Source organism: Ziziphus jujuba, chromosome 2, assembly GCF_031755915.1.
Source record: "Ziziphus jujuba cultivar Dongzao chromosome 2, ASM3175591v1".
NCBI lineage: Eukaryota > Viridiplantae > Streptophyta > Magnoliopsida > Rosales > Rhamnaceae > Ziziphus > Ziziphus jujuba.
In genome coordinates this window covers 2,078,064-2,096,014 of record NC_083380.1, presented here as the reverse complement: position 1 = coordinate 2,096,014, position 17,951 = coordinate 2,078,064, and the positions used below count along the sequence as shown (strand labels likewise).

At 33.3% G+C, this 17,951-nt stretch overlaps 1 protein-coding gene across 2 annotated transcripts; it reads left to right on the top strand.

Moving 5' to 3' along the window:
* Positions 1-1,709: 1,709 nt before the first annotated feature.
* Positions 1,710-4,432, top strand: LOC107417727 (putative disease resistance protein RGA3). 2 transcript variants are annotated; one of them, XM_060814819.1, is made up of 6 exons: positions 1,710-2,999; positions 3,523-3,628; positions 3,787-3,864; positions 3,960-3,983; positions 4,157-4,236; positions 4,326-4,432. In XM_060814819.1, exons 1-3 carry the CDS (start codon positions 1,721-1,723, stop codon positions 3,800-3,802), a joined length of 1,401 nt encoding a protein of 466 aa, XP_060670802.1. In that variant the 5' UTR covers positions 1,710-1,720; the 3' UTR covers positions 3,803-3,864; positions 3,960-3,983; positions 4,157-4,236; positions 4,326-4,432. The 2 variants fall into 2 exon arrangements, with proteins under 2 accessions (XP_060670802.1, XP_060670803.1); XM_060814820.1 differs by lacking the exon at positions 3,960-3,983.
* Positions 4,433-17,951: the final 13,519 nt, after the last annotated feature.

Sequence of the window (17,951 nt, the reverse complement as noted above, 5' to 3'; positions counted from 1 at the left end):
AGTGAGAAATTTGGTGCAAAAGCCAAGAGTGATGTAAAACCCATTGAATCAGTGAGTATGAAAGAAAAAGAAAGGAAAAATATAAATTTTTATCTTAGCTTTGGTGATGTTAATAAAGTAATTATGAATAAGAAATCATTGCTGACCATGAATTTTAAAGATACTTATTTAAAGATTTCTTTATTGCCTAGAACTTTATCTGCATTGTTGAGAGCTTTACTTAGTAGCAATTTGAAAATTTGGGAAATATTGTTTGCTAACTTTAAAAAGTGTAATTTTTACCATAATGAGCATGTATTTCTAGATTTTGTTGTAATAGTGTTTGACCCAGGAGAATTGGTTTGGTTGCACTTACGAAAGAAAAGGTTTCCTAAACAAAGAAAGTCAAAGCTCATGCCACCTATGGATGGACTTTTTCAAGTTTTGAAGCGGATGCACGAGAATACCTACAACCTTAATTCAATAGGTGAGTATAGTGTTAGTGCTGCATTTATTATTGCTGATTTAACTCCTTTTGCTTCAGGTGATGATCTTGATTTGAGGACAAATCCTTTTCAAGAGGAGGGGAATGATGTGATTCTGCCCGAGGCCGCTCAACCGATAACCCGCTGGGGTGCTGACTCGACACGGATGAAGACTAGGCCAATCACAAGAGCTCAAATTAAGAGATTTAAGGACAACCTGGGAGTATTTATACAGAGGGTAATCAATCTCAATAGAGCTTGTTCGTACTTGAAGATACAAAGCCTATTCTAAGCATCCAAGTGGTGGAAGCCGATAAGGATCCGGGTGACGGTTTTGGTACATTTTTGGAGTCCGGGAAGCATGAAATGGTTCCAATGCTTTATGGGTTCAATACATATGCCTAAGAGGTCATCGAATCAAGTTAAATCAGCCTCAAATGCAATCAAAAAGGGCTTGTACGGACAGCCTCAACAATTTGGCCGAATTTGCTGTATTGCTTGCTGGCTTTACTGTATTTTACTGTATTAGCCTTTTCTTATTTTTTCTGTGTGCGACTTCATATTCAGCTTATTTGGCATCCTGAAAAGCATATAGAAGCTGATTTGAAGCTCAAAGAGGTCAAAGATTGATCAAATTCAACTTGATAAAAAAGCTAGCATTTTTAGTTTCCTAATTTGTTTTTACTTTTTATTTTAGGAAACTACCATTACTTTTTTGGCTTTTATTTATTTATTTTCTGGACAAATAACTTTAGGAAGGTTTTTATTTTATTCTTTCCATTGTAAATTAATTAATTCCTAATTTAATATAAAGGAATTAATTAATCAAACTTATATTAGGAAAGGAAGTATAGTTTTGGCCAACTAGGTTTCTTTATGTGTGTGGCCAGTTTTTCCTTTGTTTTTTAGGGTTTTATTTCATGGCTTTGTAGCCTATTTAAAGGCTTATTTTTCAATAATAATACAACTTTGATTTGATTAAAAAAATACTTGTGAGATTAATTATCTCTTTGTTCTTTGAGAACACCTAAAACACCATTAGAGAATTGGTTGTTTTAGCTTGACTTATCAATAGGTTTTCCATCCCCTATTGTGGCGTCTTCATTATACCAAGGTTTCTAACCACAGGATGGTTAGGGGTTGAGGTCTATTCCATTAGAACTTGAACTTAATTAAAGATCCGAGCTAATATAATACGGGTTTAGGAGCAGGTCGTCCTAGGTTCGTATCATGATTGGTGCTACAATTTGACTCATATGCCTCCTCGACTTGGTAAGCTAACTCAGCTCGAGACGTTGTCAGAATTTGTGTTGAAAAGGAGCAATGGAGAGAGTAGAGTACTAACGCCAACAGTACCAAAATGTTTGTATAGAAAGGGCATTAATTTGGAGTCGCTAGAAGAATTAGAGGAGCTGAACAACTTGAGAGGAGAGTTGAAAATCAGAAATTTGAGAAATGTTAATGTTGACTATTCTAAGGCTGCAAATTTGGAGGGGAAAGAACACCTTAAATCTTTAACATTAGCTTGGGAACTCGATCTCGACGCCGATGACCAAGCAGCAAACGACAAGGCTCAAGATACACTACAAGGTCTGAAGCCGAACTCAAAACTTAAAGAATTGGGTTTATTCGGCTACAGGGGTGACAAGCTTTCAGATTGGCTTCTCTCTCTCACAAATCTGGTCAAATTTTCATTACAAAAATGCGAATGCAAAAGTCTACAACCGCTTACTCAGCTCACAGCTGTCAAGGTATTGATACTGGACAACATGCCTAATTTGAAGTATATCTCCAACAAGTCTGGTGATCACAATTCTGAGAGCAATCCCTCATCGTCAACAGAATTCATCAAAAAACTGGAAGAGGTAAGGTTTACAGAATTGCCTGATCTAGAGGGACGGTGGGAAGAAGGTGATGCTTCTTTGGCGTTTCCTCGTCTTTCCAAATTGATGATCGAAGATTGCCCCAAGTTGTGTTCCATGCCGCTTTACCCGAATTTAAAGGAATGGCTAGTGTTGAAGAACACTAGCTTGGTGCCGTTCATAAATACAAGTATGACAGATGAAAGCTCCATCAAACAGACATTAATGAATGATGGAAGCTCCTCCTCCACTCCTCTTTCCAAATTGCAAAGTCTGTGCATTATTGGGGATAAGGTCTTGGGCTCTGAATATGATCAGATTGTGTGGAAAAGTCTCAAAAGCCTCCGGTTTCTGAGATTTGATCATCTTCCAGAACTAGAGAATCTTCCTGAGGGGCTTAAAGATGTTTTTACCACCCTCCAAGAACTCGAGATTTGGTGTTGTACCATAGAGAGTCTTCCAGGGTATATTGGGAAGTTTAAACCGCTTAAAAGACTTGGACTTTTTTCATGTCCTAATTTGAAATCTCTGCCTAAAAGAACACAATTCCATTTGGAGACACTGGAGAATGTGGATTGTCCAACCTTATTGAAAAGATGCCAAAAAGAAACTGGTGCAGATTGGAAGAGGATTAAATACATTGATAACATTCTACTCCAGCAGCAACCTCAAGGTAATATGATTTTACTCTATTATATGTCAACGAAATGAGCTTTACTTTTCTTTTGTTGGCTTGGCAGACACTCTGCAGACTACAGTGTATAAGATTGTTATCCTCAACGTAGTATTTAATTCATGTGGCCCTAATTTTATATTTTTCATAGTTATTCAAATCATCACCATGTTGAGGCTAATCTAGCTCTCATACCATGTCCAATTTCTATACACATAAACAGGCACTTTATACTATGGATACACCTATCTCACACAGCTCTCTACTGTCACTTATTTAGGCCACTTGTGTAACTCACACTTCATATTGATACTTCCTCAATGTCGGTTCTTCATATTGCTAATTTCAGATATTTCCTTCACCAATTCCAAGGTCTTCCTTACTGCCCAAGTATATGATAAATACTAGATCATTCTAGAAGCTTTAAGTCATTACTAATATTAATTCTTCATACCATTTATGTTTACTATCCTTAAACCGTTTTTCATATGTTAACCACTTTTAATTTTCTCTTCTCTTGCAGATCATATTAGTAGAATAAGCGAAGATGATGCCCTAAAGAATAACACATCGTTATATAAATATTATTGGGATCCTAAATATGGAAAGAAGTCAGCCACCATCAAGAGGTAATTATAAATTTCCTGCTTTTCTTCACGTTAAAATTTTTCATTATAAGTGGTCTCTTTCACATATTGAAGCATAACTTTATTTATTTAATTATTTTTGCATCAACTAATTACTTACAAATCTAATCTCTAAACCGGTTGACAAATCATTGGAACAGAATTGTTCTTAAATAGATGAAGTGAAGATCAAGAAAGGATAAAAATCGAAGCTTTGATGACGAGGACCCAATTACATGGTAATCATATTCTACGTAGTAGACTTGCTACAAATTTTCTGCATTTGCTATGCAAAACAGTAGCTTATCTATTCCACATTCTCTTTTTTTGCTAGCTGTCCCTGTATGACCTCAAAAAGGTTCAACTTTCAACCATTCTGATATATATATATATATATAAAATATATAATATCTTGATGCTATTGTTGAGGCTAGGACAACAAATTGTATAAAAAATACATATGTCATATATACTACATTGCCAGTGTCCCATGGTTAATACTAAAGATTTTCTTACCATTTGAATTTGCAGCTGACTGGCTAGCTCCATAAATGGGTGTACATGTGGAACCAACTGGAAGAACTATTGTACTGCATACACACAATGACAAGGTTATTTTGCAATTTGTGCTGAGAATAATGTAAGACTTATTTTGTTTAATTCTAATGCTCAGAAGTATATCTATTAACTAATTTTTCAGAAGACATTTCCTTAATCAAGACCACAGGGGATATAATTCTGCATTAGAGAGAGGCCATTTTGCTTGTGCTATTGGAGAAGTTGATTCCTAGCTAGCTTTACAACTAAACCAACTTTGGTAAAAATCTCTCCTGATCATTCATTTATTCCTGGTATATACTACATTGCCAGTGTCCCATGTTTAATTTCTTCCATTCTGCTTCTTTGCTGGGATCGGGGTTTTCTCCTTTAGCTTCTATAGGATCAAACAGATCTTTACAATTGAGGAGATCTTCCATCCGAGGTCTCCAAAGTGTATAATTTGTGGCAGTGAGCTTAACCATAGCTCCCGAAGATGATTCTTCCATTGACATTATGGCTTAACCAAAAATGGAGCCGAATTTGGCAAAACGGAGTTAACCGTTGCGTCCGGAACGGCCGAAAATGGTGGACTTGACTCTTTCGGGGTCAAAATATAATTACCAGAATTTTTGGGGCAAAAATATAATTTCACAAAACTTCTGGGTCAGCCTGTAAATACATAAATTATAGGGGTCAATCTGTAATTTCCAACAATTCAGGGGCTGTTCCGTAATTTCAAAAACTTTTGATGATGTGGCAGATTGTGTTGACGTGTCAACACATGGCAGATGACGTGTCAATTGCGTGGCTGACGACGTGTCGGTTATTGTGGCAGATGGCGTGGCTTGGTGCGCTGACGTGTCTGCTGACGTGGTCGTCTTCAACCTCCAGACGACGCGTGAGGCGCGTGATCTGCTACAGAACACTTCAGGTGGCGCGTGCGGGCGCGTGAAACTCTACGTTTCTCTCCGACGAGCTTGGTTGTTCTCGTCTCGTCGACTACTTTCACTTGGTATTGTCAAATTAATTATTTGAGCAACTTTTCGAAACACCAACTTGAAGAATAGAGGCTCTGTTTCTTTAAATTTTGAACCCAAGCTCTCGACCTGGAGCTCTGATACCACTTGTTGTGGTTCTCTAACCACTTTAGAGAAGAAATATGAGAAGAAAAATAAAAAGAATTCTATTACTCTCTTGGAAATAGAATACAAAAATAAAAACTTCTCTTGTGGAGATTCTCACGTGGAACCTCTCTCTACACTGTCAAATTCTCTCTAGAATTGCTCACTCTTCTCTCAAGAACTTAAACACTCTCTCTCTCGGAGTTTACTCTCAATATTCCTCACTTGGGATGATATTGAGCTTGCTCTCTTGGCTTGCCTTGCATGCAACGGGATGAACCTATTTATAGGCTTACAAGGTCGGTTGTATGGCCACAATCTTCAACAGCTTCTGACAGTAGCCCACAATTGTTGAGCAAGTTGGAGTTCGGTGTTAAATGCATCAACCATTGTCAAAGATGGTGGCTGTGTAGTCTTCACACTGTCGGTGCAGTGGTGATGCGGCTAGACTTCACAGTATATTAGTTCCTTCTAGAAGCTTTAAGTCATTACTAATATTAATTCTTCATTCCATATATGTTTACTATCCTTAAACCATTTTTCATATGTTAACCACTTTTAATTTTCTCTTCTCTTGCAGATCATATTCAAAAAATAAGCGAAGATGATGCCCTAAAGAATAACACATCGTTATATAAATATTATTGGGATCCTAAATATGGAAAGAAGTCAGCCACCATTAAAAGGTAATTATATATTTCCTGCTTTTCTTCACATTAAAATTTTCATTATAAGTGGTCTCTTTCACATATTAAGGCATAAATTTATTCATTTAATTAATTTTTTCATTAACTATTTACTTACAGATCTAATCTGTAAACTGGTTGACAAATCATTGGAACAGAACTGTTCTTAAATAGATTAAGGGAGGATCAAGAAAGGATAAAAATGGAAGCTTTGACGATGAGGACCAAATTACATGGTAATCATATTCTAATTAGTAGACTTGCTACAAGTTTTTCTTCATTTCCTATGCAAAACAGTAGTTTATGCATTCCACATTCTCTTTTTTTTGCTAGCTTTCTCTGTATGAGCCTCAAAAAGGTTCAACTTTCAACCATTCTGAAATATATATATATATATATATATATAATATCTTGATGCTATAGTTGAGGCTAGAACAAACTAATTGTATCAAAAATACATATGTCATATATAGCTACATGCCCGTGTCCCATAACACTAAAGATTTTCTTACCATTTGAATTTGCAGCTGACTAGCTAGCTCCATAAATGTGGTGTACCTCTGGAGCCAACTGGAAGAACTATTGTAGTGCATACACACAATGACAAGGTTATTTGGCAATTTGTGCTGAGAATAATGTAAGACCTGTTTTGTTTAATTCTAATGCTCAGAAGTATATCTATTAACTAATTTTTCAGAAGACATTTCCTTAATCAAGACCACAGGGGATATAATTCTGCATTAGAGAGAAAGGCCATTTTGCTTGTGTTATTGGAGAAGTTGATTCCTAGCTAGCTTCACAACTAAACCAACTTTGGTAAAAATCTCTCCTGATCATTCATTTATTCCTGGTATATAAGCTTTGAGCAAAGCTCATTAGATATAACCTGTAAAAGTAACTTTGAAAAACTCTGATTCTTCTGAGATGCCACAAAATTGATTTTTCTGTCACTTTATTTTCTATACGTTGTGCAAAAAGCTTACAATTTCATGTAAAATACAGTGTGTTGCTAAATTCGAGGAATTTTGGAATCCACATCTGCTCTACTGTTCTGCTAATTAAATTATTTGATTTGTGCAGTTCATAAATGATATTCTCAGTTTGGCTTTTGCTACTGTAAATTCTAGCAAAGTAATACACAGCCATGACTTGTAAATGGGTGGCTTCTGCTTCTTGATTACCATCTGGCAAAACAACAAAGGACTACTCCAATATGAGAATGATTGAATCCATGCTCTGCACATCATATTTTTTGGGTTTGCTTTTAAAAATGAGGTGTCAATATTAATACAAAGTCTTAAAAAGCGTTGCTATGTTTGGAATAAGTCCGACCAAAATCTAAAATCTATTGAAGTAGGTGAGACAGAGTAGAAGATGATGAACATAATCCACATTGAATGACCAGAAAAGGGCATTATCGTTGCAGAGAACATAGTGAAGGAATGCAGGGCAATGATTTAAAGATGCATGGACAGCATATTGATTACCCTCTCTTGTCTCCACTTCTCTACACATTTTGTAGAATTCTGAATGTGTCTTATTCAAAGTGTTTGAAGCAACTTTATTTCGTTTTTTCTAACTTCTATTCTTTAGTGCCATTCTAATACTTGTTTCTGAAGAGGAAATTCGTCCATTTTATCTCTTTCTTTTCTAGGCACTTGTATAAGGATACAAGTATAAAATTTGTGATTACTGCATGCTAAGCCAATAGAAGAAAATCGCCATTTACAGTAAGAAGGATAATTGCAGTTTCATATATTTTTGTTTTCTAGTTGTAGATGAATCAACCTCAATCTCATAGAAATTCCCAGGCTAGACTAGGCTTTCAGGTTACCTTTTAATTTTGGTCTTTTTTTAGGAAGGGCAAAGATATTTAATTTTTTTCTCAACTATTTTACAATGCACAACATAATCTATGTCTATGAAAAATTTATGCAATATTACGAAACAGATTGACGGAAGAAGAAACCTTCTTTAGACGAAGAACAAAAAAAAAATCATATTTAACCATTCTATAAAACTTAATTTGACTAACACTGTGCAGTAGATGTGTTACCAAATTGAGTGGTTAGAATATTATCCAATTTCCTGTAATGCTGTTAATGTAAAGAAAGTTTATCCAATATTCCATCTTTTGCTTTTGGATGAAAAGCTCTGTTTTTGTTTTGTGACTGTATGACATAACCAAGAGAAGCTAATGACTGATAATCTCAATATGAAACTTAATTTTTTCCTATTCTAATAATCTCATTGAGACTGAAAATATAGTGAAAGACTATTAACATAGAAGATGATAATTCATAACAAAGTGAAAAAATAAAAAGAAAAATTAAGTTCATATCTACCGACAAGAAATTTGATCCTCTCGTGAGATTAAATAACAATTAGGATACAAAACAGAGAGGCATTGTTCAAGGCAACAAGAAAAAAATTTAAAAAAATTCATATATTCTTTTTATTCCATTCCACTTGTAATCAATATATATATAATATATATATATATATATATCAACTACTGGCTAGCGAATGGCTAATCAGGACTATGCAGCAACCAACACATTTATAGAAAGAGATCAGGGAAATGAACCAACATATTTATAGAAAGAGATCAGGGAAATGATGAACACATGATAAAACAAAGTAATCAATGAGGATAAGGAAACTGGCACTTTAGTAAATTCTTAACTTAAAATAGGGGGGGAAAAAATAAAAACAAAAACAAAAATATAAACCTTAAGTACAAATTAACAAGCTTCAATGACTGAAGATGAATTACAAACTGTCATAGTTGAGTAAACCAAAAATGGTTAATCAAATAGTAATCCATCTTATAAATAATAAGAACTGCATTGCACATATATGTACATATATATGAGTGTGTGTGTGTGTGCGCGTGTGTATATGGAAACACTCATAGCATCACTTGCTTAGAGGGAAAACCAGGGGTTTTTACTTGCATACCTTTACAGTAACAAATATCAAACTGAAGATATCATTTATATTACTTTTTCTCCTTATATCTGTATTGAACATATAACTTAATTAGCAACACAAACTGTATATTTTGCATAAAAGTATAAGCTTTTTGCGAAACTTATAGAAACAATTCGGTAACTGAATAATATGCAGAGAAATACAAGCAGCTAGAGCTAATGGGGAAAAAAAAAAAAAAAAAAATGGGTGACAGAAACCAATTTTGGCATTATTACAGAAGTACTGTGAAGTTTTTAAAGTGATTTTTGAGGTTATACAAGGAACATTCTCAAAGCTTATATATCAAAAACAAATGAATGACCAGAAGAGCTTTTTACCAATGTAAGTTGGTGTAGTTGGAAAACATGGAACCAACTACTTAATCAGGGAAAACAGCCAGACTCAGTAAGACAAGCAAAATGGCCATTTTTGCTGCGACACAGTCATCCTCAGTAGTCTTAATTCAACAAATTTCAGCTGAAAAACTAGTTAATTAGATACATTTGGTGCTAATTTTTTGAATAAAATAAGGTCAAGATTACAATATTCTCAACATAAAAAAAACACAAATTTCAAGCGAGTATTTAGATACATTTGCTTCAAATTTTTTTACAAGTCTTTTATTCTCAACAAATCCCAACATAAGAATGCATACCATGTCATTTGGTACAGGAAGTACAATATTATAGCAAGTTGGTTCCAAATGTACACACCATTTATGGCGCTGGTGAGCTGCAAATTAAAATGGTCATAAAAACTCTAGTACTTAACCAAAAAACCAACTTGTGCTTCTAAGCTCGCTGATTGCCTCAAGACCACAAAACCGTTATTCAAATATTCCTTGGATCTATTATGTAAAATTCATGCGCAAATTACAGCTTGATTTGGCTGATTATGAAACAAAATACATCGGAAACATTGAAAATAAGCTAAAACAGTCTGTGTCAGTCAAACAACATTATTGAACGAAACATGGACGCAGTTATTAGCATGTATTAAATTCAAACTTATATTCATATACTTCAAGAATTCAATTCATGATTTTTAAATTCAAAAATTCAATTAAAACAACTTAAATTTAATTTAATTTAAATTAATAATCTTCGACTATTAATTTGAATAAAAAAAAAAATAGGAATGGCCCAAAACAGGATCTTAGCTAGACAAATACAAATCATGTTTTGATTACTTTCACAAACACAGCCCAAGAGAGACCATGTACCCAACCCTACAATGGAACCCATCTGGGACTAAGAGAGAGAAAGAGAGTGATTGAAAGCAACATACCGGTCTAATTTATTGTACTTTCACAAGAAAAAGAACACGACAATCATAAGCAGACTACATTCTTGCAGGCACCAGAAAAATAGACCTGACTATATTCTTGCATTACATAGAATTCAGGCTTATTGTTTCCTTACCCTGCACACAAAGCAGATCATCCAAGGCTAAGTGAGTTTACGGGTTGGAAATTGGAATATAGATTGACCATCCATAATAAAAACCACTGCAAATCATGGTTCATAATTGTTAGTAACAGCTGACTAGTGCAGTAAGAGTTATGGTCCTGATAACTTAAAAGACCTTAGGCTTTAGTTGGTCACTGTCATAATTAACCGAGTACCAAGAAGAATTTCTAGCTCAATACTTAATGCCTACCAGTAAATTTTCTCATATCCTGACCTCACTATGGTTTCTCTTCCCTGTACTACTCAACTGTTGATATTTCAAAAGGAAAGACAGTATCAGTTCGAGTCATGTTCCACAGAGCCATCAGGCACAATTGGTGCTGAAAATTTGCTATTGATCGTCATTTCAAGTATGAAATTAATTTGGAAGGTGGAAAAGAGTCATCACTAAATGTGCAAGCAGGTGACAATACCTAGTGAATCACCAAAAAAGTTACAGGTTCCACATATATATATATAAAATAAAAAAAAAATAAAAATAAAAAAAAAGGGCAACATATTGGCAAACCAATATGCCCAATAGAACTGCCATTGGAGGATTAGTAGGAAGCCATCAAAAAGCATTTATCATCCTTTTCATCTCAGCAGACCTCCCTCAGATTCTTCAATTGCCTTCTTGTTAGAGTTAGTGACCCGAATTCTTGTTGACCCGACCTGAAAAGCTCGTGATGTGACCCATTTGGTGAAACTAATTTTGGAAAAAAATTTGGGGCTCTGTGGTGGAAGCGGAGGTCTCGGGCCGATAGGCCCGAGACTGTAGCCCACTACTAAGCCCGACGGGGGTGCGGGGGCAGCGCCCCCGCGGTATGAACCTGTTCAATTTTAAGGTTTCTTCCATACTATATATATATATATATATATATTGTTGTTCGGCTGTAATTGGGGGGTTTTTAGGGTATCTCGAAATTTGGCTCACCTTTGTACCAATTTTTCGATATTGGATTTGCTTCTCCCTGCCCGTGGTTTTTCCCGTCAAGGGTTTCCATGTAAATTGTGTGTTTGTTCTTCGTTTTCTTGTTTCCGTTGCTATTTGTTTTTCTCCCAATTCTGTAACACTTCTCTGTAAGTACATGCTTGATACGGCACATTGACTTGCTCACCTAAAGTTCGTTTATCAGCGAGTAATAACCGACAATCCAATTAGCAATAGTACTGTAATGGAAAATTTAAAAAATAAAGAAAACTTGGATATTCATTTGAATAGATTAAGCGTTAAATGGTTTTATTATGCATACTCCATCGTGTTTCTTTAAATCTGACAACCAAGATAGTGTGAAAATATTCAAGCACAGTATTTCCGGGATGACTAGCTAGTGTGAGATGCAACTACAGCATAACAACAGTAAACAAGTGATCCAGGAATTGAAAACATTAATTGTTAAAATTACAAAGAGGGAAGTTTTGCAAATGCATAATTGATTGAAAGCCTTAAAGGCAACATATTGATACAGCATACAACACAAACTATAGCACAAATAATCTAAAATAAGAAGAAAGATATTGCTTAAGGATTTTATTAATCTAACTGTTTAACAATATAGTGGGGAACATCATTCATGAAAAATTAGTTTTTCTTGGTCCTACTGTTTACCGGTAGCATGGGGAAAAACATAAAACCAGTTCTAGGAAGGGAAGAAAAATATTCAGAGAGATATTGCCTCACAATATCCTTACCAAATCATGGATAATGAATGGATTAGAATATACAATGCTATTGCATTCATAGTTGTCAAAATATGTATTGTATCATATATCGTATCGTATCATGTAACGTAAGATACGCTCATAATTTTATATAACATATTAAATATAAATATATGTCTTTAGTGTTCCATGAAAATCTACCATAAAGATGAAAAACAGAGTAGATATATGTCTCTAACTTTTCTCAAAAATCTATCTATCATAAAGATGAAAAACAGAGTGAAAGAAAAAAATATATTAGTTATAGAACTGTTAAAATGAATGCTAAGAATAAATAATACTTGTAATTAGGGATGAAAAAGGATAAGTGAGGAGAAATACTATGCAATTAAATTAGTGTCTTTATTTGCTATTTTTGAAAATATAAATACATGATACACAGTGTCCCACTATAACAGACTTCTATTGTAACGCAAACTGCAAACAGAAACGTATATGTCTCAGACTCCTATTGTAACACAAACTGTAAACAGAAAACATATATATCAACTGAATAAAAGAAAAAGATACGAATACGAAGTCGAAGAGTTGTTTCTTTTCCCTATGAATTCTTTCTTTCTTCTTTATTTATTTATTTATTTTCAGCGAAGATGAAACCGTCATTTTTTTTTTTTTTTTATTGTACGCGTACCAGTAGTGTATCGGTAGTATCGGTTGACATATTTTTGTGTATCGGTGAAATTTCCGATACGCCTAACGGTACGTATCGAAATACTATTGAGACAATACATACGGTGATTGCATCTTAGCATTCAAAGTACATCAAGTGCTGGCTATAGCCTACATATACTTAGTTACTAGTTAGGATGATTATAACTACTTAAAAATGACATAAATGTATCAAAAAAAAAACAAGCAAAGAGGAGGCTAACGTACTTTAGGAATTCTCTCTGGATTAGGAAACCGAAGATTTTGTGCATGAAGCATCTGGCGCTGAGTCATCAACATGTTTTTCTCCTTTAACAAAACATACCACAGCTTACTGAGGTCATCCCAAGACTTCAACCGCAATTCGGAAGCCTTCCAGCTTTGATTTGACAGCAGTAAATTATTTAAAAACAAAAGAACTTTCTGTAACTATCAGGAAAGTAAAAATTTAGATATCGGGAATTTTTCATAAACAGTTTCAACTAATACCAGAGAGTCACAGGAAGTTGAACTGTTTGATTCTTTAGGTATGAGTGAGTTGAAGAAAATAATTTCAAAATACTAAGTACCATTCAATGAATTATATATTACGAAACAGAAAGGTGCATATTCTTTAGAATACTTACTATAAGAACATACAATGTAGGCTTCAGTTGATGCCCAAGCGTGTTTAGTTTATTATTCTGCAATCATCACTTTACATGAATAACAACAAACAAGAATAAAGAATCCTCCATTCACAAGGATAAAGATCATTCTTCTAACTTTGACATATTGTTGATGTGTGAGGTAGGCTCAATATTATGCCCCTTACATCCACAACCAAAACCAAAATTCATGAACAATACTAATTAACCGTTGTTTTCATTTTTTGTTTTAAAGCAAAGGCTAAAATAACATTTTTGTACGTGCATTTTACATGCTGAAAAAGAGTAAAATTGTTACATTAAGGGTTTTGATCAACAGACTTTACTGAAGATGACAAAATGACTTTCTATCTTAATTATTCTTTTTTTTTTTTTTTTTTGATGTTTCATTATTAATTGTATGACAATTTTTCATACTATTTTTTTTTTTTTTGGGACAATACTACTTATGAAATTAAGTTTCTGAAAAAAAAAATTTCATGTACATACATAAAAGATTTATTCATTCGTTCCATTTTTTTATCCCTTCTATCAAACAAAAACAAGTGTACGTGCATATTTAGAAACTATTCTTGCAACCCTTTCTTGACTTGGTGGACTAGCAAGAATTAATCAAGCATGTTAATTGTTTTTTTTTTTTTTTTTGCATGATTAGTTTATTATTATTGTGAACCTCACTTTACATGAATGACAAACAAGAATAAAGTGTAGGTTTAGTAAATTATTCTTGCAATCCTGATTCATATATATATATATATATATATATGGATGGCAGAAATTACCTTTTGCTACCCTCAGTTTACATGAATGACAATCAAGAATAAAGTGTAGGTTTAGTAAATTATTTTTGCAACCCTCACATTCATATGGATATGGCATAAATTACTTATAATTGCTACCCTCCTTTCACATGGATTATGACACAAATTTTTCTAGCAATCCTCACTTCACCTGCACGACAAACAAGAATTAATCAACCATTTTTGGTCAATTCTTCTTGCAACCCTACTTTACGTGGATGCAAAAACATGAAGTGAGTGTGTTGATGGATGAATTATTCTTGCCTCCCTCCCTTCACATGAATATGACATAAATCATTCTTATAGCCTTCATTTATTAGTTTGACCAAAACTTTCATTTATTATTGACAAGTGAAATTGGTTCAGTACTAATGCCTTTCACGCACACCGAATCATGGGTAGCTCCATATTAGTTTGTGTTTGGTAGTGAAGAAAAAAGAGCAAAGGTTGAAAATTGAGTAAGAGTAAGAGTCAAAGGCAAGGATTGGTAAACTCAAAACAGAACAAGTAGAAAAAGAAAGAGAGTTTGAATCTTGCTTTGTTCAGTTATTTATTTATTTGTCTAATTGCCTATACCAATTCTACCCCTAATCCCATCCACCCGAATGTGTACATAGAGGACATAAATATGAATGCCCAACCACTCTACTTCGCCTTGTAAGTCTATCTTAAATATAGAATATGAATGTTCAACCATCCCACTTCACGTTGTGAGCCTATCTTAAATATGGAATATACGAAGAAGCGTAAATGGTGAAAAGAGTAAAGGACTATAGAGCAAGAGGGAAGGAAGTCAACCCAAAAAACGATAAAAAAAGATTATGTTATAATTATTTTGAATTTTTTTTTATTTATTTTTTTTGGTTTTTTGGAAGATATATTTTGAGCTGGTTTCTTCTTCTTCTTCTTCTTCTTTTTTTAAAGTATACTTTGAGTCTGTCTTTTGCATTGTTCGGGCTTTAGTTCCTTGAGCCTATCTTTGATAGGGAATATAGAGAAGTGCAAATGGTGAAAAGAATAAAATAAGGACTACAAAGTAGAGAGTGGGAGGGAAGGAAATGGACCCAAAAAATTCAGCTAAAAAAAAAAAAAGAAAAGAAAAAGAAAAAAATTATGTTATTAGAAATAAATTTGTTTCGCAGAAAATATAAATTCAAAAGTATCATGTAAAAAATGATCAAAAAAATATCGTGAGAAAAACGTTATTTTGGTTCTTTTAAACAAAAACGTTATTTGATTTTTTTTTTTTTTTGGGACCATATATACTGATTTTTGTCAATTTTTTTGTCCACTCCATGTAATTTAAACGACCTTATAAAAGTTGGAAATCGATTTAGAAATATATTGATTTTTTTTATTGGATGATATATTATACTGGTTTCTGGTCAATTTTTTTTTTTTTTTTTTGTTTTTTTTTTCGGGTACTCCATGTAATTTTTTACTTTTTTCCGACCTCATAAAAGACAAGACCGTGTAAACATAATTTTTTTTAAGAAAAGTATTTAATAATTTATAATGACCTTATAATAGGTTGGAAATTGCTTTAGAAATATAAAAATAATCAACCAAAGCTATATATATATATTTAAAAAAGAAATAAAAGAAATAAAAATACAGTACATCCACATTAGATAAAAGAGAAATAGAATTATATATGTTAAAAAAAAGTGCATATATAGACCTCTTTTCTTCTTCTTCCTTTTTTTTTTTTTGGGGGGGGGGGGGGTAAATTGTATTTAGAATTAAATTTTTTTATTAAAAAAAAAATAAGCGAGCCTTGAAAACCATGCCACTCTTCAGCCCAAATCACTCTTCCAGGCCTAGCCCATGAAATCACCCAGAGTGAAGAAATCAGAACCCTCGATTCTTCAATCTTATTCTCTAATCCAAGTACCTATACATGGAACAAAAGTTTAGTAATAGTCAAAAAAGAAATTGATCATTACCGGTTTCTTGTCATGGTCAATGCTAATTTCTCCCATTTCAGGATCCTTTTTGGTATATGAATAAGTTATAACTTAATTTTATGTTGAATTACAGATAGAAGCATAAAGAAGGCTAGAGATAGAGAAATGGTTCTTATAAAAGATCTTTGGATTATAAATTTTTGCAAGAATTGGTCCATTAGTTAATGGTACCATAAACAATTTTAACGTCCGTTTTTATATAAAACAATTTTAACATCACATATTTGTATTGAACATATTTTATTCATAAGCTACTTATTTTACATGTCTAATCTCTGAACAGGTTGCTCAATTGTCGGCGTGGAACTGCTATATATATTAGATGAAGTTGAAATTGAAAGTTGAAAATGGCAACAGAAGAGGAATATGAAGGTCAACTTATATGTCAATCATTCTCTAATTTATAGATTTCCTAAGCAATGTGTTGGCTGCCTGTGCATTTTCACCGCAAATCTCATCAAGTTGTTTCTATGAGTATCATATCTGCAGTTAAAACAAATTTAACAAGATCGAATTTAGTATAAGCTTATGATTTTATTTGTCAGATATATCATCTATGGCACTGCATGGCTATTGTGTATAATTAAGCATTGAAGATTTTGTGACCACTTGAATTTGCAGATGACTAGTACCAAATATTGTACTGCCTGCACCAAATGACAGGATTTACCTATCTAATTGACTAGTCTGGTGTATAGTTATTAATTGCTGGATCATGAGAAACAGAGGAGTAATTCAAAGATCCTAATCATGTCCAAAGGGTATGTGTGATGCTGTATATATATGAGACATTAATTCTTGTTTTCTGGCAACAAAATTAGATATCACTGAATCATTTCTTTGTTTCTAAACAGGGGACTTTTGGCAACAGTACTGCAACAACTCACCTTCAGACTGCTGTGAGTTTCATCAAGATCTTAGAAAGGCTGACTATATATATATATATTTATTTATGTATATGAAATTGTGTATGTCATATTAAAACCTTATTTGTTTTCAAATGCCATTCATTTTATAGGTTTGGCTATACTTGTAAATTAATTCTACAGGCCTCACATGTTCCCTCGCCTTTGATCTATGCATATAATGAATGTTTGTTGAGCCAAGTTTTCGGTTCCCCTTATCCTCTTCAATTATTTGTAATTTTCATATGAAAAAAAAGGTTGCATTTACTAATGAGAAAGTGATTTTAAAAAATAATAAAAAAAAAAAACCAACAAACCTAGACATATGGATTATGATAAAGGCTTGAGTGTGAATTAATATTCTTTTCTTGACATTTTAAAAAGTAAGATATAAGCAAGACCCCATTAAAGGTAGAATATTGGCCACCATGCAAAACTCGATGAATCTAGGGAAAGAAACAAAGGAAGAATTTTAAGATTTTATTTTGAATGGATATTACTAAACTACGACCAAAATGCATAAATGCAAAGAATAAATACATTAGTGGTATCACAATTAATCCGTTTCTTTGCAAAGAATAAATACATTACTTGTATCACAATTAATCCATTTCTTTCTTCTTACATTGCTATAATGAAGCAAAATTCCATGTATATATTTGGCAAAGTAATCGAAGAAGCTTCATCTTCACCACCACATAACCTTTCTATTTCTAAACTTTGAACAATTATTTCAGCTATTTTTTTTCCAATCTATCCAAACAAACCAATGGCAAAACCTATCCTCTCTATCATTGCTGAGGGAATCATCGGGTGGTTGAGTTCTAAAGCTGTGGAAGAGGTAGGATTGCTTTGGGGTGTAAACA

Excerpts from the sequence above, each read along its gene's own strand:
- LOC107417727 (XM_060814820.1), top strand. The coding sequence starts at position 1,721 with ATGCCTCCTCGACTTGGTAAGCTAACTCAGCTCGAGACGTTGTCAGAA. Across the intron at positions 3,000-3,522 it reads ACTCCAGCAGCAACCTCAAG|ATCATATTAGTAGAATAAGC; the intron begins GTAATATGATTT and ends CTTCTCTTGCAG.